This window comes from Schistocerca gregaria, chromosome 3 (assembly GCF_023897955.1).
Source record: "Schistocerca gregaria isolate iqSchGreg1 chromosome 3, iqSchGreg1.2, whole genome shotgun sequence".
NCBI classification, from domain to species: Eukaryota; Metazoa; Arthropoda; class Insecta; order Orthoptera; family Acrididae; genus Schistocerca; species Schistocerca gregaria.
The window spans coordinates 414,185,807-414,210,087 of NC_064922.1; the positions used below are offsets into that span (position 1 = coordinate 414,185,807).

Consider the following 24,281-nt stretch of genomic DNA (forward strand, 5'->3'; position numbering starts at 1 on the left):
CCCTGGCTCTCACGTAAGCTGAAAAGTAAAATCTTGAAACTGCTGTGGCTCATTGCTATGAAAAAAAATGTTTGTTAAATGTTCAGGTGTGTGATCTTTGCGCTTCCGCTATATAGGTCGACGCATAACGGCGTCTGTTGAAGCATTGGCCGCTAAAATTGTATAAATGAAAGTATAGTCTGTCTCAAAGACACTAGCCTTGTGTTTGTTTTGTGCTAAAGTTTCCACACTTTTAAAGAACAGACACACAGTTTTTCGTGCACGATATTGTCATCTTCCATGTCTTTTTACTATATAACATTCAATATTTGCACTTCTATGCCTATAATAAAAAGTTTAACTTTCACAGTTTCTCTTAGTTTAAGGTTGTCTCGGCTAGCAAATTCAACACTGACATTTTAAATTCCAGTCAGACCGTTTCTCAGTTCACTCAGGGTTATGCAGTTCTTTCCTTTATAAATTACAGTTCATAATTATGTTTCCATATATACAAAATGTCTCCGTCAGAATTTAGAAAATACTATTGTATTTTTGTCCTATCTGTGGCGAGTCCCATGTCATGTCATTTTTTGTCCACTTGTCTCCCAGAGCCAGACTTGACTTTACTGAAACTTTGACCATACTGTTATCTATGAATTTTTCATTTATTTTTGACGTCTTAAGACATTCACATATGTTCAAAGTGCAACCTCCTATGTTTATGGTTGTGTAACCAAGTGCAAATCAGTCATAGTTATTTAAAGAAAAAATCTTAGTATTTTCAACCAGGGTCGCATTTTACAAGGGTCTATCTTTAGACACGTATATTAAATGCGTAATTTCCAGCGCACGACACATGAGGTGTCTTTGGTGTCAGTGCGCCCTACTCTCATGTGTGCCTTTGAAATCAGTGTTAACACATCTCCCATTTTTTAAACATGTATGCTAAGGACATAATATACAACATTTATATCTACATACTTGGTTACTAACAAGAAATAATACTTTTTCTAGGCACTAACGGAAAATTCAAATTTAAATTCTTTTAGCATTCTGTGCTGTCATTTTTGCTTGAGTAAGTCTTTAGGATATACGCAAACTTATGGCATACATCATATTTTTCAAGATTTGAATTGATTTCAATAGCAGTACAGTTACTCACATAAACCAACTTTTAATGCATGGTTTTCTCTACATACAGGTATTAATATATTCTGTCTTCACATTAGAGAATATATCACAAACTGACTCCTTTTTGGACATGGGATGGTATAGTTAGCGTGGCAAAATGTGCTACAAAGCACTACTTCTGTGTTGTAGGTATATCCCTTGATAGTACCTGGCCTCTTTGAGAACATATTCTCATGTTGTATTAGCAACTGAGTCAGTTCCTTTTGTTGTGCAAATTCTGATTTATGAGTTCCCTTTTTTTCGGTGTTCTCATTTATAAATGCATTGTAATACTCTTTTGGTTCACATAGCATGCATCTGAATGCATAACCTACAAGCATGCATCTGAATGCATAACCTACAGACTTTCATAATTTACTCGAAAGCTTCGGAAATACTTTCCATGGTTTGCTTGCATGCATGACATTTGCAATACAATTCGCTAACCCTTGTTTACAAGACTTAGTTTTCTGCACAAGAGGTCGATTATCATGTCACTCTGACACAGGAACTCTATTTCCAGGATGCAAGCAACCATCAACCCTTTGATTAGTAGGAATGAGCTTTTTATGGCTTCATTTCCTACTCTGAACTCAACTTGCACCTGGTGCCTTATCACTTGAGACTGTGCACTGATTGTGCTTGTCACTCAGCAATTTTTAACCAGTAAGACAGGTATACTGTTATTTTGATTTATGTGTTTATGCAGTTCTAGAGTCAGGATGTTCGTCGATGTGCTTGTGTCCACTATCACCTCGATCGGAATGCCATAGATTTCTGCTTGTAATACAGGCTGCCCAACATCTTTATCGGTTTGTTGGTGCTTCAGAAGTACGTTCATTAATTCATCCTCAATGTTAACTCCATTATTGTACCTCAGGATTTTTAGATTTGCATCTTGTGTGTGGAATGTGCCCTAACTACATCCTCTCACAGCCACCAGCGGAGAGCAGATTGTGGCTGGTTCTAGTTTGACGCATCAGTTATAGTGGGTTGACTATTGTTGGTCACCTCCACTATACTCACGTTATGATTTTAATTATTATTATTATGCTTGTTGGGTCGGATGGTTTGCCTTCCCTGTCGCGTAGTTTGATAAGCTGTATTATTTTGGCATTGTTGGTAGTTGCTATAACCAGCTGTCACATTCGGGAGGCTGGTTGGAATTCTGTATCCATTGTGGCACCATATTTGGTTGCCACTCCACTGGTTGTTCATTTTACTCACGCCTTTGGGTTATGGTTACTCTGCCACTGCGAGTTACCGTGCCATTGTATTCATTCTTCATGCTCTCGTTGTGACACCTTTTCCTACTTTGATTCATATACCTATCACCATTATTTCCCCCAATTCGGTTGCCTCCATCCATTATGGTTACCATTACCGTTAGACTTTTGTATAATACTGTTGCAGTAGTTTTTCAGCTTTTTGCTGACTTCAACCTACATGATTAAGTTTACCTTCACTTTTCATGTCTTCGATAAGCAAATCTCCATAAACTGTTCAATGTCATATTCCAGTACATTAAAAGTACTTTTTTATATCACTGGGTAATTTCATTTTAATTAGCCTTATATGTTCCGGTCAGACAATGATTCATCCCAGTACCTTGTCTTTATTAATATACTTTTTTAAATACTTGCGGAGGGTTCCCAGTCTTGGATTGAACATCTGAGAACTGTACAACTTTTTCCTTAGCCTTTCCTGTATGCAAGTGGACAAGAACTTTTGTAAAAATGCGTACTCAAACTGTTGCACAGTATGGCATCTCTCAGATGCGTCCATTGCCCAGAGTGCCGTGTCACTTTGCGTTATTGATACAACGAATTGAATTCTTTGTCTTTCTGTCCATCCCCATGGAAAAATATTATGGAAGCTTTTAATGGTATGCTTTTCACTGTTGAACAGTTGTAACTGACTATGTTTAATAACATTATGCTCTTTCGGTACAGTGAATTACCACTGTCCATTCCCGTCCTCATATCAGGTGGTGAACTGTAAGGTAATCTGCACTGTGAATTTCTGTTGTCAACCAGTGGTGCATGCACATAGTGCTCTGTGCATTGTTTATGTTATTGCTCGTTTCCAACCGAGGAACCTGATTGGCTGCTGGTCCGCAACTGTCAGCTTGCTTTCCCAGTTCGGTTAGTTTCCAAGTGACATCTCTCTGCCAAATGGGTAACTCTGCTGGTACACATGACTCTAGCTGAACTAATTCCATTTAATTGCGGCAGCACCAGCGTCGGTTTTTGCACTCAGATCCACTGTCGCTTGTTCAGCAGCTGATTTTATGTTTACTTTGATCTTTGATGAGATTTCATGATCCTCCACAGATAGCCACTCATCATACTCTTTTTCAACCTGTAGTGCTTGGGCATCTAGATATTTGTCTACATTCTGATGTGCCTCAAGCTCTACATTTTTGACACGACTTGTCAAGTTTTGAACCTCGTCTCTAACACTAGTGTGAACTATTTGTAAATTTTACATCTCACTAGTTAAGTTTTGGACTAGATCCGGTATTTCTTTGGATTCACCACACATTTCCACAAGTTCCGAATCTATGCTATTCAGTTTTTTCTCTAAAATTTGTTCTCTTTATTCAAGTTTCCTATCGCACTCTTGTTCCCACTCACTGAGCATTTAAAATAACCTTTGTTCTCTCTCCCACTCTATTTGATTGCGTCGTTGCAAAACTTCTGCGAAGGGGTCAGCAGTAGTTGAACACACATTGAAATAACTCACTTGTAAACTTTAATGTACTATATTAATAACCACTAACCTTCACGGTAAAGTATGCCTGCTTCCTATTACTAGAAACAAGTAAAGAGAGAGGGAGAGAAGAGCAGTCTAGGAGCATTCTTCTCCCTTATTAATTGCACAGATGTTATTACATTTAAGTAGTTTACTCCTTGATACTAAGATTAAATTTAATATTTACTATAAAACAGGATAATTTTATGCCGCCAATGTCATTGGTGGAAACACTTAAGGTTCGTGTACATTTATTTCATCGTGAGATACACTTCTTGTTTCAAGTCCCCCCCCCCCCCCCCCTCCCACCCCCGGCACAATTGTCGTTGGGACAGCACAGTTCGATTCCCAGCCAGGTTGAGGATTTTTTCCACCTGGGGACTGAGTGTTTGTGTTGTCCTCATCATTTCATCAACATTAATGAAAGTGGTGAGATTGGACTGAGTAAAGATTGGGAATTTGTACGGATGCTGATAACCATGCAGTTGAGTGCCCACATACCGAACATCATTATCATCATCACAGCCGTTGCCTTCAGAGTAGCCCCACTTAACCATGTTCATATCGCATGTTGTGACTCTTGTTCTTAATCTATTCAGTGCTTTCCATGTACAATAGTGTAGTTGCTGCCCTTGTGTGATTTCCTCTTTGGGGTGCAGGTTTGTACATTGCAGAGAGTTCAACAATAAAGATAGATGGAAAATCACAGATCAGCTTTCTAGCAAACAGGTTGGAACTGTTTCGTGGTTATATGTTAAGTGCCATGGGGGTCAGTTTGTTGCTTTTTCCTCTTTGTTTCAGTGGCCAATTTGTTTCTGATATCTGCAATGGCCAGAAGTGGGTAAACTTTGTGGACAAGTGTAGGCCTCAGGCATCAGGTTATGTGATAATTAAATTGAAACCCTTAGCTGCTGTCAGGAGTTGTTGAAATACATCAATGGGAACAGCTGAAAATGTGTGCCCCAACCGGGATTCGAACCCGGAACACTACAAATGTAGCTTGTGGACAGTTGGGAATGTGGGTCTCACGGGAAGCTTGCATGGGATAAGTCCCTGCAGGCGTACTATCCTCTGTGCCCTCGGTGGCTCAGATGGGTAGAGCGTCTGCCATGTAAGCAGGAGATCCCGGGTTCGAGTCCCAGCTGGTGCACACATTTTCAGCTGTCCCCATGGATATATTTCAACAACTCCTGTCAGCAGCTAAGGGTTTAGATTTAATTAACATTTCATTTTAGAGAATCGGCACGGTCATCAATGGTATCTGTTCTTTCGGGAACAAATACCATCTTCATCATGTGATAATCCTGACGGTCTCATTTAAATCCACGTCTACTTGTTTGGTGTGCAAAACAGTCCCGTTGCTGATGATCAAAGAACTTCAGGTTGTGCTCCCCATGTTGGACCAGTCACTTTACATATAATATTGTTTCTTGCACATGTTTTTTTTTTTTCTTTTAGATAATTGCATTGGTTTTTAAATGACAGTGTACAGTCTAGGGTGACTCCCAAGTATTTTTGTTTGGTGCAGTGTTGTAGTCTAACCCCTCTCCATTCTATTTCCAACTGTCTCGAGACTTCTCTGTTATGCAGTTGGAATGAGCATACTTGCATTTTTTTCTGCATTAGGTTGCAGGTGCTTTTCTTCCCGGTAGTTTCCCAAAGTATACAAAGCCTTCTTCAGTTTTCTTTCCACCTCTTCAAATGTACTTCCCTGAGCAGTAATGGCATTGTCATCTGCATAAATGAATCTATCTCTTTCTGGCTGGTGTGGCTGATCATTTGTGTACATATTTTACAAAGCAAGGGAAAGAAAACTGCCTTGTGGTAATCTAATTGTTGATTTCTCCATCTACTTTTCTTCCTTTGGAGGGTTATGGAGAATTTTCAATTCTGCAACATGCCTCTTAACATGCAAGTCAGTCAAATGTCCTTTATTATTCCATAGACCATTGTGAGGAGTTGTTGGTGCTTTAGTGTATCATACGCAGCAGAAAGGTAAACAAAGACAACAGCAGTTATAAATTTCCTTTCAAACCCATCTTCAATGTGTTGAGTCAGATTTAGTGTTTCATTAAAACATGCTTCCTCTGGTCTAAATCCAGCTTTTTCAGGAATAAGTTTTGTATCAATTTTGGTGCTATTCTTGACAGAATCATCCTTTCAAATAATTTAAATGGCTGGCAGGTTAAGGAAATAGGATGGAAATTTTCTGGCTCATTTGACTCTTTGCTAGGCTGTAGTAATGTTATTACTTGTGCTTTCCTCCACAGTGCGGGAATCTGAAATGTTTCCAAACATTTGTTCATCTTCCTCAGTAGCCATTCATTAGTTTCTGGACCATACTGCTCTATTTGTTAAGTTTGTATTTCATCATGGTCTGCTGCTTTATTTTCTTTTAATGATCACACTGCTCTTACCAGTTCTTTAAGTGAGAATGGGGTGTCTGCAGATTAACACCCTCCTCCTCAGTTTTGCTTGAGATTCAAACTAGTCACTTTCTGTCTGGTCTTGCCACTTCGTAGCAGTTGATGAGCAGTCTGGTTCAGAGTGGTGTTCGTACTTAATGGTGGGCTTGTAACATCATTGCTAAGATTTTTTATCAGCTTCTGCACTCATCGACTGTTCTGTTTCATGTCCAATAAGATAGTAGTTTAACCCATCTCTCCCTTCTTTGTTCAGCTATGTTTTGGTGTAGTTCTACTCCCACTTCAGTTGTATCTGCTGAGAAATGATCTGCATTTTACTTGCTATGATAGTTGCTCAAGAAGTGCTGAACTTGAGTCAAGGTTAGTTATAGGAATGTGCCTCCTTGAGATTTATTTACAATTTTGACAAGTGTTTTGTAGTTTCTTGGGTCTGCTTCTATATTTTCAACATCAACATTCAGTTCTCTGAAAGCATTTTTTTGACTTTCTTGAAATTGAAACAGCATTTGAAGGATACGCTTTCTACTCAGTCAACTTGAGAAACTGTACAAGATATAGGCCAATGTTGCATCCTGGGGAAAGGTTGGTCTACTGTTTTTGCAACATGATGAGCAATGTTCTCAGTGATGAAGATGTTATCAGAATTATACCATCTGTGCTGTCTGCCACTGTTAAATGATGGTCTTTTAGGATCAAAAATATGTTTCAGTCCATCACTTTCTTTCTAGCTGCTTAGTTCTTCCCCATTTTTATGAGTTGAATCATATGTCCAGTCAACACTTTCACAGTTAAAATCCCCCAATACAATCTTGATGTCTTTGCCATAACAATGTCGTCTTCCAGCATCTGTTGCCCTTTCTTCTGAATCGTCTATCATTCAGCTGTAACTACTATGTATAAACACTGACTGATGAGAGACTGTGTCCATGTGCCAATATGGTACTTCATATTGGGTTGTCTGATCTACCTTGTTTCTACTCAGGACATGGATGTATCCAAAAACTCACAGGCACTGAACAACATAGTTCATTCCTCTAGTGGGTAGTTGGTAGTGGAAGTGTAGCGTAATTTCCATCAGTGGCACCAAACTGCCTTCCTGGAAAACTGCCCACATGCACATAACTTTAGAAACGAATAGTGGCTGTCCATGGCAGTTGGTGAACCAGAACTCTGCTTGTTCATTTATAATGGTTATAATTATTGCTGGGCATATCAATTTCTTTTGTGCTGTACTAAAGTTTCTCAGCTAAAATGAGTGTCTGTACAGTTGATTAGAACTTGTCTTGTTAATAACTGTGGGATAAGTGCATCTTAGATTGTTGTTATCTGATCCTGTTGGTGTAGCTTTGTCAGTCTAGAGCTCCAATCTTTGAGCTTGTGATGCCTGATAGAAGTTTCATTTTTGGATGACATTATGCCCATCTTCTGGTGAAACAACAGACTTAAAGGGCTGTGTACTATCATTGATTATTATTTTCACAACACACAGATTTTTATCAGGCGGACATTTAGCGTTTGCAACCTTCAGCACAATGGCCTCTGAGCCTCAGAACAGTCTCCTTCAACTAGTGACCATAAGTATTAAACATCTCAGAAAATGATTGGTTATCAATGACAGTGTCAGTGTCATTTCCCAACATCTTGGCAACTGTCATCTGAAATATTTGTATCGATAGTGACCTAACCTTCATAGATGCCTGCCTCATTTATTTTTCCTGCAGGGTAAGGAACCAGACTCTCTGTCCAAGTAGTGCATTGGTTAACACAGACTCACATTGGAGATGTCAACAGTTCAAATCCCCTTCAGGCGTCCGGAGTTACATGTTATCTGATTTCCCTAAATCGCTTAATACAAATATGCCTAGATGGTTCCTCTGAAAGGGCACAGCCAATTTCCATCCCCATCCTTCCTTAATCCAAGCTTGTGCTCCATCTCTGATGACCTCATTGTTAACAGGATGTTAAACACTTATTTTCCTTTTTTTATGTAGAATCTTTGTGTGGTGAAGGGGAATGACTTCAGTGCACATTAGAATGACCTTAAGAATGATATTGTGAGGGCCTTATCCCATAGGTTGGCTGTAGTTGTCTACATTTGCCTGGATTCGATAGAATTAGCCTGTTGTACAACATTTTACTGTGTAATAGTCTTGGAACACTCTTCTTCTTTCTGTACTGAAGTGTTCGATGTACCCTGGATATCTACAGTGGAAACAAATTGGCATGTTGTTTTATGTTCCCTAAATGTCTGTTTTTGTGGTGAGAAGTTGGTTGTGTCTGTATTGTCAAGAACCTCGGATGTGCTGTGGTGGTTGTGGTATAAATCTGGGGTATCCAACTTCATTCTGCAAGGTTGCTTCATTACTTTGCCTTGTAGGGATATGTACTAATGATAGAACTAAACTCTTTTTCCTGATTTTATATTCAGAGATGCTGCTTTGACCCATTTTGGTTCAAGATTAAGATATCGTAAACCCTCGTATTTCTTTTTGATGTTTTCCATTTTAGCAGTATGAGATCCTGGTGGTCTTAATGAATGTCACTGGTACGACATATGGAAGTTGTTGAATGTCTTTTGACATACTGTTTTCTGCTGCATTGCCTCAATGAGCTGGCACCACTTGATGATCTCCTCTGTTGTGGTAACATCCTTCAACAAAAGGTTCACTTCGTAGACATCCTCTGTGACATACTTTGTTAAGTGTTAAACATTGACAGCTTCCCTCATGTTCGTGTTCACTGTTAGCCGAGGCCAAAACATATAGAAATGACTTTGTCATTGCTCCATGGTGTTGGGCTCTGTTTGTCAGTTGTACTGCAGCTATGTGAACATGCTTTTGGTTGTCATTAAATAATTTCTTAATTTCTACTCAAATTTGTGTCAGCAACTTGAACTTTCCTTGTTGGCAAGCTGTTGCTAGTCTGTGGCATTGATATGCAGGTGTTGGACAGAAATATGGAAACACCAAAATCGCAACAAATTACCATGCCTAATACAGTGTAGAAAACTGTTGGCATTCAAAACAGCTTCCATTCATCTTGGAATGGATAAAAACAGGTCCCGTATGGTTTTCAAGGGAATATTATACCAGTCTTACTGCAAAATAGTGGCAACTTCAGGTAATGATGATAAAGATGGATAGTGTTCTTCTGTACAAAGTAGACCACAAAGGCTGAATAATATTGAGTGAGATCTAGTGACTTTGGTGACCAGGGGAACTACAGTAATTCCTCCCCATGCTCACAAAACCAGTCCTGGACAACAAACAGTGTTAACAGGTGCCCTGTCTTCTTGACACACAGCATCACCAGCGAGCAACAAATATCATACCATGGGATGGACCTAGTCAGCCAAAATGATCACATAATCCTTGGCAGAATTGTGATCTTACAAAGTAGTCATGGGGCTCATGGAATACCATGAAACAGCTGCCCAAATCAACACCAAACTTCTGCCATGTTACACCCTTGGGACAAAAACTTGTCCTAAAGTTGAAAACAGTGTGAAACAAGGCTCACTTGACCAAATGACATTCTTTCATTGCTTCATACTCCCATGTTTTATGACTTCAGCATCATATTTTCCTGTCATGGGTATTTGCATCACTGATGTTTGCTTTTGGAACTCCAGCTTGCCCTGCAGTTCCCAGCTTATGGAGCTACCTTCATGTTGTTTTCTTGCTGACAGGGTTTGCGCAAGTGCTGCATTCAATTCCGCAGTGACTTAGTGGATGAGGTTTTTTTGCTTTCCCTGTATGTGTTACAGATCTTCAACATAGTGCCTCTTGAAACACCAAACTCTTTAGCTACCTAGGTTACAGAAGCACTCACCATACAATCTCCAAAATTTGTACACATCTGAATTCACATAGCTCCAACATAATACACTCACAACAATACAGAACATAGTTCTGATCATGACTGATACTTGCAACATATTGAGGACACTACACATGTGCCATTCATGGTCAGATACTGACCACCACCTGCAGGCTGTGCTAGCATCTGCATTTATGTTCAAGCCTGTGTTTCTCATAGTGTTCCCAAATTTTTGTTCAACCCTGTACAAGTAGACATTGTCAAGATACACCATGTCATCCGACCAAATGTATTTAGTGGCACAATCTAATCTGTGTCACTATTTCATCAGATTCTAGCCAGCATCTCCAAAAAACACTACTGGATGCCTGCTACTTCTCTCACTCATTGATGCTTTTGTATCCATGAGTACCTTGACAATGAGGGCCATAGGAAGTACTCAGGTTCCTGCCCTTTTAAGCAACAGTTTTTGTGTAATTTTATTGGAGTCACAGCAATGTAATTATCTGAGATACTCTGTGTCTTCACCAAACTATATCACATAACATCTAGGACCAAGTACTAGCTATGAGAGCATCATCAACAAGAACAAAGTGGAAGTACATTTATTGAGCTTATACAAAAAGTGCATATGTAGCTGAGCTGTCTGCCTCAGCAGAGTGTCATCTCATTCAAACATACATAGAAAATTCTTCCAGAGATGTTTAATGTTTGATGATAAATAATTGCATGAGATAGGAAACAAACTGGTGATGCACACATCACTGGCCATTGGCTCTAACCTAAACACCACTGCGGACGATGCACAGCATGCTGTAATATTCTAGGAAATCGTACTATGAATGCATATCACATATGCTAACCTACTCTGAAATCTCACTGTTCTTTCCCCATTGTGTTGCAACACTCTTACCTAATCAGGCAAATCCTCTTCTGTGTGCCTCTAGCCACATCTGCTTCATTATTATTATTATTATTATTATTCCTGTTGTCAAGCTCCACTTGTGGTCCACACGCGTTTCTCTCTCTCTCAGTCTCTAATCAAAATACCTTCACTTCTCAGTCCCACTCCTCATCCATACTTTTACCAGTTAACCTAGCCTGCTTTTCTTTTTGTACACTCGTCTGTTTCATTGTAACTTTCACCGCTGCATCTACACCTGTTTCCTCTGACTTGCAACACTTTGTTTCATCTTTCATGTTCTGTTGCCATTTCTCTCCTCCTGTTTATGTGCATTAATCCCATGCCTTGTCAATTTCCCTTTACAACTCTTCCTTTTCAATTTTTTATATTCTTTTTTCTATGATATTTATCATTGTCAAGGGAAGTGCACTTAAATTTCTTCCATAATCTTGGTCAGAGTCTGCGTATAAAATTAACAGTAATATTATTATATACTCTTCATATAGTGATCGTTGTGAATTTTTTCACTGTATCTGATCTGTCTCATTATAATAACTTATTTAAATCATTGTTTTTGCTACAAAATTCTCCATGTTTGATTATGGTGCTCTCATTTCCTCTGAGTGTATTTTTTTCTTATTTTGAAGACTGTCCATAATCAAGAATGAAAGTGACCTGCTTGCACCCTTCCTTTTGTTTGTTCACCAGTGAAAATTAATGACAGGCCCAAAAGCTGAAAAAAGTCGATTGAAAAAATAGGCATTTTTTCCCCTTAATACATATTTTTTGGAGGTGTCAGTTTGGGGGGGTTTATATAATTGTGTTACGGTATTTTACCTTTTCTATTATAATCTGCTGAAAGTATTATATATTTTCTATCTTTGTTCAGTATGGAAAGCAGAAGTCTTCAGAAACATCAGCATCAAGAATATCACACTCATTTGTTGTTGGACACTATAGCATTGTTTTATTGCATACTCCTTCAGTACCCAGCATTGTCCAAGCATGTATTTATTCCATTTTCTATTAGTCCATCTCCTCATAACCTAATCCAACCTAACATAATTTCTGTCTTTTGTGGTTGGCAGGAGAGCCAACACCGTGTAACTAGAGGAGGCCGAAAGGCACGCGATTTAGCTCACGCAGGCTGGCGTGAGGTCTGGAACAGGACAAGGTAATTAGAATTTAGAAACAACGGACGTAGCTGGTGGAATACTTAACTTTAATCCATTAATGATGAACGTCGCTCTTGACGGTACATAGTTCACAATATCAATAGTAACTGATAATGGCGCCTTGCTAGGTCGTAGCAAATGACGTAGCTGAAGGCTATGCTAAACTATCTTCTCGGCAAATGAGAACGTAAGTAGGCAGTGAACCATCGCTAGCAAAGTCGACTGTACAGCTGGGGCGAGTGCTAGGAAGTCTCTCTAGACCTGCTGTGTGGCGGCGCTCGGTCTGCAATCATTGATAGTGGCGACACGCGGGTCCGACGTATACTACCTGACTGCAGCCGATTCAAAGGCTACCACCTAGCAAGTGTGGTGTCTGGCGGTGACACCACACTGTCCATCTCCTCCTATGTTTGTCCATTTGCTGCTTCCTCCTTCTTTCTCCACGTTATCACCCCTTCTTTCTCCATATTATCACCCCACATCAGTAAAAGGTAGGTGGATTTACCCCCACAGTATTTCTTTCCAGATTGTAACTAACGTATGTAACAAATTTGGTTGAAATTGTTCCAGAGTGTTAGGATGAGCTTTCTAACCATGGCATTGCTTGTGTACATGTGTCAAATATATTTCACGTATATTTAAATATTTCACATGTATTTGTACACATATTTCATCTGTATCTCTAGTGGATTTCAGCTGCAGTTTCATTTTCACATAGCACAATATTTATGATGTTGTATCTTCTAAAATACATGTCGTTCAATGATATATTTTTGTAGGTTCATATGTGGATACTGTCTGCAAATAGAGATAATAGCAAAGAAGTAATAAATTTAAATGCCATACTTGTTGCAGCAGTTTTTCATGCATCTCAGTGTTTATGATGTCATATTTCCTGAACTGCGGTAAAACCCTGTTTCTATGTTTCTACATTTTACATTTTCCCACTTTTTATGTTCACTTTTATTGGTCCCAACAGATGTTCTATTCTCTCAATTCACCACTTGCTTTCCCGTGTAGTGATTCCATGTCAGAACATTTCCTCTTTTGTAAGTTTTCTTTGACATTATCACAACCTGTAACAGTGATTTTCATAGTGATTTCCACAAAAAGTGCATCATATTCCTGATCAGTCAGCCTTGGAACACAGACTTTGCACAAAGATATTGATCTTGGAACATAGCAGTAGTGCAGTAAACGAGGTTTTCATTGTCGTCATGCTGGGTCATGGCTACCTGTAGTACACGTTTGCAGTATTTGGAAGAGTGAGAAATTATGCTGAGTCACTGCATGTACACACACACATATGTACATCCACTTTTATACTATGTATTTATATAATTACCTCAGCTACTCATATTTGGTGCAGACAGTCTAAGCATTGCTTGTGTTTCATTACATCTCTAGTTACTATGATACCTAACTGTTACAGCTTCTGCACAGCCTGTTGGATCTGCCAGTTCTTGCTGCAAGCTTGTTACTGCATCAGGTACCTGCTGTGTTGCCCACAGAACAGAGCAGTAATAGTTGCTGGGCAAGTCTTGTGGTTGATGTACGGTCTGCAGCTTTCCGATCTACCTTTAGTTATCTCTTAAGACAACAGAGCCAGAAAGGTCAACTCCCTGGAAGGTACATTTTCATTTAGCATATCCACTTTAGTTTATTGCAGTGCAATGCAATTTTACACATAACTTTTAATTTTTGGGCATGTTATGCACGGATTTATATTTTACATTTTTCTTGTTCATCAAAGATGTGGTTAACGAGGAAACCACTGTGATGTAGAACGTAATTTAAAAAGTCTTCTCCATAATTGTACAGAGTATTTCAGAACTGGCTAATCAATCTGCATTTTAAATCCATTCCTGTCATGCTTTCAAGGTGTCATACCATTTCTGTAATTTTTTACACAAAAATATGTTGTTAAAATGGTTTAAATGCACCAGATGTATCAATGATGAAATGAAATGGTATGATATGTTGACCTTGCAATTCCTCCACCAAATCCATTCTCCCAGTGGTATGACTTCTACATAGTGGTTTTTAGAAATTGTGAATGGGACCATCAGTGACAATAAAATGGGATTCAGGTCTTGAGGCACACTCATATAGTCTAATGGTTAAGGCAAGTGCTCATGGTAACCAGAAAACCTTGCTTTGTGTCCAGGTCTGGCACAGATTGACAGTTGTCATTACATGTGTAAATGTTTTGTTAACATCGTTCGTGCCTAACACTAATCTTACTCATGGTTTTGCTTTTCTATAAATTATTCAAGGATTCCATCCATGTTACGTGGTTAATAATCTGCAAACTTTCAGCTGAAACAATTTCTATCTTTCTCAAGAATGATTATTATGTACATTGCCTGACCAAAAGAAGTGAAGCCCCCATAAGAAATTGTCTAATGCCAGTGTTACTTCGTACATGTACACATTATCGGCAGGTGTGAAAATGATTTAGCGTCTCAGTTCTCCATGACAGGCAGAATGGCCATCAGAGTTACCAGGCCTGGTAGGATATATTAGAGGTGTGGGCAACATTAGATTTTGAAAAGAAACAGAGATGCCCTGTACTCAGGTGAAACACTGTTATCAGCACCTGACAGAGTCTGAAAAGCACTTCATTTTAGTTTCCATTTGGCCAGCAGGTTGAATCGTGCAATATCCAGATTCGTGGACCATTCAGATGTAACAGTGACCTAATGTTGGACTGCAAGAAAACATGAGGGCAGGCATACTCGTCATAAGCATTCCAGTTAACCCTGTGTGACCCCCACAACGGAGAATTGCCATATTGTGCACCAAGAATAACTCGTCACATCTTCATCTCACATCTGAGAACAAGTATGAGAGTCCCTGCAACATTCTGTGTCATCCTACACCATTGGTTGTTGACTAAGAGCAGAATGGCTAGGGAATTACATTCCTATGTGTGGAGTGCCATTAAGACCACAATATAAACAGTTGCATTTGGAGTGGTTTTGTGACAGGGAAGCATGGGCTGCTGATGAATGGTGTCACACTTATGTTTAGCAATGAATCACAGTTCTGCATTACTATGGATTACAATTGCTGGCGAGCATGGTGGCAATCTGGGTAGAAGTCCCATTCTTCCAAAGTTTTAGAGATGCACAGTGGTGGTACTCTTAGTGTCATGATTAGGGACCTGTTGGGTACATTTTCAGGTCCTGGTTGGTGGTGTTTGAGGAAATTCGGACATCACAATGGTACATCAAGGACATCCTACATCATCATGTGTTAGCTCTCACATGGCAGTGTTGTAGTACCATTTTTCAACAGGACAGTGCTTGTCCCCATATGGCACATGTTTCTGTGAACTGTCTGCGCGATGTTGGGGTATTCCTGTGACCTGCAAGGTTCCCAGATCTGTCCAATGTAGAACATGTGTTTGACCAGCTTCAACATCAACTCATTCCCATTGCCAGTATCCAGAATATCAATTACCATTTATAACAGTTGTGGGACAGCTTGCCTCAGTTTTGTAATAACAGAAATAACTTGACATATTCTCTCAATCTATGAAGTTTCATTTTGTTTCCTCCTCCTCCACTTCTGGGTGCTTCAGTTTTTCTTGTCATGCAATATAATTTATCTGCTGCCCTTAATGCACATGTTGGGTTAGCTATTAGAAAGTCACTATTGGCTAACCTTTATAGTGTTTCTCTTTGCATTCACACTGTAGCATTTAGCTGCCTGCCCCCACCCCTTCCACTATTTCATATATTGATGTGTTAAATGAATTTTAAACAAAGCTAAGAAGCTCATGGCTAATTATCAGCAACCAGTAGGGATGTCCACATTCTTGGCCTGTGACTTGGCCAATGTTGTTACATTAGGCAAATAAGTGTCATCAAAAATAGTCTATTAAGACCCAGTGTTAAATACACCAGTATCGGTAAGATAATGAGGTTGTTGCTAGACCTGTCTGTGTGGTATAAGTGTCACTGGAAAGTCAATTTGCAATATGTACAACAAAACCCCAGATGAAAAACCATACAAAATGTGCAAGATAATTATAAAATTATTTGTGTCCTAAATGAACATAAGGAGCACAGTGGCATTAATGCACTTCTTTCCTATACAGTTTAATGCAGTTATAAATATGGATCATATTGTCCAAGAAGCAAAAGTTCAGATGCTGGTGAAGAAAGTCACTCATAAAAAATTTTGCAAGACATAACAAGAATGATAATGAGAACATTTTCAGAAGTATTCAAAAATCAGTCTCCAGAGGAAAGCTCTGCAAATACCACCTATGTGCCGGTTGGTTATTATTAAACTGATAATTTTCCGAGTGCTACAGTGTGCCAAAAAACGAAGGGCAAAGTGATGATGTATATTATCTTCGAGCTTCGTTGGTGCACATTCTGATTCTTGTAAGGGTACCTATGTAAAATGTGCCATAAAATATTTGAAACTGTTGATCAGGGGACATACGATTCCCGTGGCATAGCTTGAGCAGTGGCTGCAGAGTTTGAGATGTGCTGCACAGTCAGCTACAGCTACAAAAAGTTTATCATCAGATGCCATGGGAATGGACTGCCTCCCTCTCTCTGCTGCACCACGTAATTCCATCTGTTTCTTCAAACTTCTTTACCATATTCTTTAGCTTGTTTATTGACGGGATGCCTCTTCGCAGCTGTTTCTGTCAGTGATATTCCCACAATGTAGCACTACTATTGCTGCCATTCTGATAAAACAGCTTTACTAACTGTGCATGCTCTTTCTTCTCAATAGCCATCACTTTTCATGCAAAAAACTTCAACCTTATTAGCCCCAGACACCAACAGTCCTTACAGATGAAGTCAATATTCTTTGCCAAGTCACAAACAGCATGCTAATGTCAAAACAGTAAACATTTCACACTGTGACAGTTTACAGCATCATATTTTCACCTAGGGGCAGAAAGTGGAACTATTATTTTTTCAGTCTACTCCACAAGCGCACCAATTAATGAACGTACCTACGATGTTTCAGCATCCTGTGATGTATACAGCCCACACAACATCACTTGGAACACCATCAGTTTAATTATAACTACTGTATGCTATGCATGAGATACACCATATTAATGTCATCGCTGTAATGCAGGGTGAATTCAACTGGAATTTCAGAGTAGTAAACATATGGTTTGCTTTTGCCCTGTAAGTTGGAGCATGCATCATATGGCACACTTGTACCATTTGTTCACTCAGCCAAAGTCCTTATATTTCATTGAAAGTGAATTTTAATTCTGGAATAGTTTGTTCATCCATAAATGTTCCTGTCAAATGATGTAGGTAGCGGTACTGAAAATGATGTGTTGCTCAGTTTTTGGAATGCAATTTGTACAATTACATAAGGTCAGTTAATAAACAAAATGTGCACTTACAGAATATTGAAGTGGTGATGAAGCTTGACTGAGGCAGAAATTTATGTTTCATCCTCAGTGAAAGACCTAAAAAAAATCAAATCACCACTGCACATACCTCAACAAAATATAATAAAACCCTTATGTAATGCTTCATTGTGGCAGATGCTGGTTTTCCTTGGAATGGTAATAGAAGATAAGTTTTCTGTCATGTTCATAGTGTTAATGTACTATGTTCTTGTTAATAAACAAATCATTCTCCTGACTGATGTGAGTTACATAAGATACACATAGCAACACAGAGAATAAAGAGTTCTTACCTCTGATCATTTTTATTTACATCTTGTCTTTATGTTATGTTCAAATTGAGATTTTCACATGGCAGATAAGTAATAACACTTTACATTTACCTTATTTTTCCATAATGTGATAAGTTAATTATAATGATTAGCCTGTAACATGCAGCATATAGTCATCCATTATCAAATTAATTACATAATTCTGCCATTATGAAATATAGTTTTATTTCTGTATCCAAAGGTTAGGTGCATACATCGATCTGCTTGGAGAACTGGCAACACAGTCTCTTGTTATAACCTGCAGTCAGATTGTGCCACTTCTGTTAGACAAGTTTTTCTCGGCCCTCATGCTTCAAGGTGATGCTGATGCTGCAGCTGATGTTTTATGTGCTCTTCTTACCAGACTAACACTTCTATTCAAAGTTCCTGGATACACCAATTCAGTTCATAAGTAAGTTCAAAGTGCAGTCAGTGAAATATACCTTATAACGTTGTCATGTGTTACACACACGAAAAACTTATTAAATTTAAGTATCTTGTAAAATTTCTGTTGTTCCATTATCTACTTTTGTGACACGATTCTACAGCGGTTTTTCTTTAGAGATATAGTTGAAGAATAATTTACCTACATATTAGCAGAATATCTGTAATGTATTTATATATTTTCTGTACAGTAACACAGGATTTGTTTTTTAATGTGGACGTATTTTACACTTTTCATCATATCTTTACCTTTACAAACAATAAAAACGTTATGTATTTTGATTACTGGTACTTACATATACTATTGGTATAAATGAAAGTCTTTTACTCCTCTGAAGGGAATTCCTTAATACTAGAAAAACATTTATTGGTATGAAACTTCTGCAGTTCCGTTTCAAAGCAGCTTCTACTTGAGCTTTTTAAATTCTCTTTATATGTGTTGTAAAATCTGATTCCCGTGTAATATAGGCTGTTATCTCCACATTCTGGGTTGTGTGTTTCCAGATGATAATCACTCGTCTACAAGTCTTATAAATGTGTAAATGTTTATTTAGACTACTGTACTGCTTTTATTGTTAAATTATTTGAAGACTTGTTCTCAAGAGAGATACCTGTTTAATGTTACTCAAAGGAAGACAGTTGTATCACCCAGATTCATTTCTGTTCCATCATTGACACAACATTCTGTTGCACACTGTCACATTGTTGGTGTATGTGGGAGTCCATTAAGCTTAATCAGTTATTTTTACTGCCAAGTAAGAAACCAGAATAATTCAGGACCAGATTATTATTGCTGGGCACACAATTAATAACTGTTGTGTCATCTGCACGGTTAAGTACCTTGTTGTTGGGCACTATGGTATATCATTAACATCTAGTATTAAGAATAGAGGCCACGGAACTGACCCTTAATGCACACTTCACTTTGTTACAGCTCAACTGAACCTGTCACTCTGTATGTGACTTGTGCAATCTCATATCTGGCTTGTAGGTATGATTGTAACGGTCTTTTAGCTATTCCTCTGATACCACAAGTTTTCATTTTATCAAGCAGCAGGTCGTAAGATACTTTGTCAAATGCACATGAAAGATCCAGGAAAAACATGCTGTCCTTTCTCTGTCATCTAATTTCATTAACATTGTATGCTCTGGATTGTATATGGCAGGTGACACTGAGTAGCTTTTCCTAAAATCATGTTGCATTTCTTACAGTACTTCCTGTTTGAAAAGGAAGTTTTCTAAGATAAGTGCAATAATTTTTTTCTGATACTTTTACTTGAGATGAAAATAATGGGTCATTAGTTTTTGGCTTTGTTGTTACTATGTTTTAAGCAGTGTCTTGACTATTGTAAACTTTACTTCAGATTGGAAACACACCTTCACTTAAACTTTTGTTGAACAGGTTAACCAGAGCAAAAATTTGTGTGTGTTTGCATCTTCTTAATATAATGGAGAAATTTTATGTCATCCAACAGAGACCTTATTCTGTTTTACTGTCTCTATTTCTGTTGTATATGCTTCATAAATATAAACCGATTTCTGTACCTATAATGGCCTGTTTCCATTAACTAAAAGGAGGAAAGTGGAGTGATGTTTGTGGATAAATTATGGCCTATGAGAAATAATGCAGTCACTGACAGGAAGTATAAATACATTCTTGTCAACAAAAAGCTGGGGCACTTGATGAGAGATGATTGGCTAACAGAGTGTGGTTGCAAACAGCAAATACGCAGAGCAAGGAAACTTAATTCCAATTAATTTATCCCCACTCAAAAACAAGAAACAGACATAATAAACAATCAGTAATATGTGTATGCGTATGATGCAGTACAAAATCAAAGATTCTGTACTATGGCATAATGTAGAACTGTTATTCCCCCACTCTACCTCATTTGGGCAACAATCTATAGAAATGTGCTTGATGTCTTAATTTTTAAACATGAATCTGTAACAGACTCATACTTACGTTTACTCCCATTTACAAAAAGGAGCTATACAGAACTGACTCTATTCATAAATTATAAATATTCTACAACTCAAGCTGCAGGGTACAGAAATTCTACTTCTGTAGAAGATAATGCTACAGTACTTTGTTTTTCTAGTGCCCATCTTACAATGTTACCAAATAATTTGGTATTATAACCTGAAGTTGATTTTATAATTGAGCTATTGGCCCAATCACCATAAGCTCCCACAGCTTCATCGTTGCTTTCATTTTTATAATGTACAGGTCTTACTATAAATAAAATTATTCTTCCTTTTTAAAGTTCTATATTTTCCAAAGTATTACATATACAAATTTGACTGATGCATGAATAGAAACGTGAACTTCACCAGATTTGCAATTTACACTATACAGATATTGTATGAGTGCTCCACTGGCCACCACACAATGCCTGTCGAAGCTGTGATCAAGTTTATTCTATACTTTATATAGCAACATCCTAGGGGGATCACAGCAGTATTGATGTGTTCTTTGAACTATTCCAGTGTTCCTGGCAATAGAGGTATGTAAATATGGTCCTTAATGTACCCAAAGGAAAAAGTCACAATGTGTTAGGCCAGGCAACCTGGGGCCAAGGAAGCAGTCACACCATCTTCGCCACCACGCCCAACCCAGCATTGGGGAAGTTCGCCATTCAGAGTGTGACAAACATCAATGCTCCAGGGCTGCCTTGGTGGAAGATGACATTCTCGGCATCAACAGTCAGTAGGGAAGACTGCCACAACTTCAACTCATCAAGGTAGGAGACATTTGTCACAGCCCTCCTGCAGAAAAAAATTCACCCTCACACCTTCGTCTGTGACATTGCACAGAAAACATTAATTTTAAGTGAATATACCACAATTTCATGAGTATTTTCAGAGGCCCTTACTCTCACATTGTGATGATTAACCTTTCCAGCTAAATGGAAGCTTTGTCATCATTTTGTCAAGGCACCTCATTCATAATACCAAGAGGTGTACACAATGCTAAGTTCATGAGTTTGTAGTTATATTCATAAATCAGTCATATATGTGTATGTTATACATTGGAAAATATAGAACTTTAAAAATGAATGAATCATCTATAGTAGCCCTGTAATCTATGATATAATGTGTCTTTTGTGCTAATAGTATTCTATTTAAACCTTTCCTATATGCTTCCTTTGAATCACTCTGATAATGACTGAAATAATTAATGGCAAAGTGTGAATCAAGTCATGCTTTAGTCACATAAAGCAAACATCCTACTAGTTCTCTATAATGCACTTTCTCATTCATTTTCATATTCTCAACTTCTTTGTAATTCACTTACATGTGTGTGTGTGTGTGTGTGTGTGTTAGGCTTACATTCATTCATGCTGAAGCTCTGCATCAAATTTTCTGACTCATAAGTATCCCTTTCTCCCTTCTATCTACTGTAATATCAGAAACAGTCTCCTAAATCTTTCATTTCAAATCTACTTGTTAATGCTAACTTGAATTCTTCACTTTTTGTTCTGCAATTTTCCAAATTGTTGATGTCATCAATGTTCAGCAAAACATAAACCTTACAGACAAAGTTCCTGTTTACAACCACCTATCAGCAATACTTTAAACAAAGCCTAGATCATTAACAAACTTGTCAAATGTGAAATTCTAAGTTTTTGAGGCCTGCTTTAGACCATAAAATGCTTTGTTTAGCTTACCTGCACTACCTGGTTCTAGATTCACTACTACCTGGAAATTATATAATGTAATCTTCTACATTTTTTAAAGGAAAGCACTTTTTACATTCAGACAGTTTGTAACCAGTTTTTCGCAATTCAGAACTGCACAGTGTCCTCAGAATTGTCAGTCTTGCTACAGGAGCATATGTTTCATTATACTCGAACCCTTTTCTTTGAGAACAGTCATGAATGAGTAGCCTAGCTTTCTGATGACTACTGTTTCTTAAATCATCATGTTTAAATTTAAAAATTCACTAAGTGTCAATAGCCCTCTTGTTTTCAGATAGGTCACAAATGTCCAGGTCTTAATTTCATTAACCTCTTCTACTGCTGTGTGAAACCTGTGTTCTTTGTCTGTTCTGCTGAAAATTACACTGAAATTCTCAGGAACATCATTGATCTAACACTGCATAGTCTTTCCTCCATGGTGGGCATTTTCTCTCTCATTCCCAGGTCTATGGCCTTCAGGAGATTTAACTCCTTCAGTTATTTTTGGCTGACATGAAATCATCTCAGTAGTCAATTTTGTCTTCATCAACGATAATTACAACATTTCTGTCTCTTTTCAAGAGAAGCGGTTCTCATTATTGCGATAAAAATTATTTTAATCATACTTGACATCCCTTCCAAGAATGATGCATCTCTTTTCTGGGCACCAAAGCAATATTGAACCATTAAGCATTTCTTTATTCTGGCACCAAATTTTCTAGCAATCAGTTCTCCAAGAAGCTATAAGTATACCACACAACCAAACACTTCCAGTTTCTGCTGTTTCAGCATTTCACCATACCACATAAGATGCTGGAACTTCCAGTCGATGGTGTTCTGGTTATCAGCTAAACAACAGTCAGTGCTGCTTCTGGCTGAAACGATTTTCTGAATTTATTGTTCAAAAGCTTGCAGTGAGCTTGGTTTGTAATGTATTTATCATGTATTCCATTTTGTTGTGGGTATTGCTTAGTAAATTAATATTGAATTCCCTTTTCTTTAAAAAAAGCTATTCATATCATTGGACAACTATTCACCTTCATCATCATAGTGAAATCTACTTATCCTCTTATTGAAATGAACTGTTGCCATTGCTTCATACTGTTTTAAATATTCTAGCATTGGAGCTTTATTATGTATCTTATAAACAGCTGTAAAATGAATATAATTTTCTATAAATGTAATGACATCTCTCTTTCTCGTATAACATATGGGAATAGTAGGACACATGATGTCATTGTATACTAACTCCAGTGGCCATTTTGCTATATCCATTTCTGATCATGTAGAAGTCTTATCTGTTACCTTCCATACAGATTATTCTCCATTTTGGTGTATCTTCAGTATTCATTCTTTCTCTAATAGCTCTTGCCCATTTTGGTTGAGATTTTTAGCAGATCAGTCAGAAGTTTGTCTGCTACTATTAGTCAAATTGAGAGCCAAAATATCTCCCTCTCACTGAAACTTTGAATTTGATTGACAGTTTTATACAAATGCTGGTTTCCAGAAAGGTCAACAGATTCATAACTGTAGCACTTAGTGAAATGTTGAAAAGCCTTGTGGAAGATGGTATTATTATAGAAAAAGACTTCAACATTTTTGATGACTCTGTGAATTACATAAAAAGTGTATTTTAGGTCAGTACCGAGATAGTCAGAATTGATCTTGGATTCATTGCAGCAGTCTGCTCACTGGACCGATGTTCAGGATTATAGTGTTTGCCTGTCTGCTTTCAATGAGAATTCACTAATCAGTGAGTTTGGACACATTAAGAACATAACAGAAAAGCATATCAAAGATAGGGTAATGATGGAAGTGCCTCTAGGAGAGAGACGGACTACAATATTTGGAAAATATAGAGAAAATTGTTAATTTTGCATTGTGTGTACCAGGTACAAGTGCTGCATTAGAAAAGGGTTTTCAGTTTGATTAATATGTGTTGTCATGATGAAAAAAGTCATGTTGTTATTACAGTGAAAACTCATTGCAACCACACTCTGCAAGTCCACGGAACATGGTCAATGTCAGACCACGCCATATCACAAGGGTGCACACCTATAGGCGGTCTAAGCTTGATGGAACAGTAAAGAGCTTTCTTGAATGCCTTTTGTCTTGCTATAGCCACCTTACTCCGCTGAGTGATGCCTGTAGCCCTCACAGACTCACTGAACCCACAATTCCCAGGAGGGAGAGCGGAACGCCATTCTGACAATCCAAAGCA

The 24,281-nt window shown here is 38.1% G+C and overlaps 1 protein-coding gene across 4 annotated transcripts in view; it reads left to right on the forward strand.

Annotated features, from left to right (window-relative positions):
* The window catches only part of LOC126353862 (AP-5 complex subunit zeta-1-like), a 115,913-nt gene that overhangs the window by 66,805 nt on the left and 24,827 nt on the right, over positions 1-24,281 (forward strand). For 2 of the 4 annotated variants that reach the window (XM_050003028.1, XM_050003029.1), the window contains 2 exons: positions 13,660-13,856; positions 18,139-18,348. In XM_050003028.1, coding sequence (XP_049858985.1) covers positions 13,660-13,856; positions 18,139-18,348 — 407 coding nt within the window. The remainder of the gene's footprint in view (positions 1-13,659; positions 13,857-18,138; positions 18,349-24,281) is intronic. The other 2 variants (XM_050003030.1, XM_050003031.1) reach the window with 1 other exon arrangement.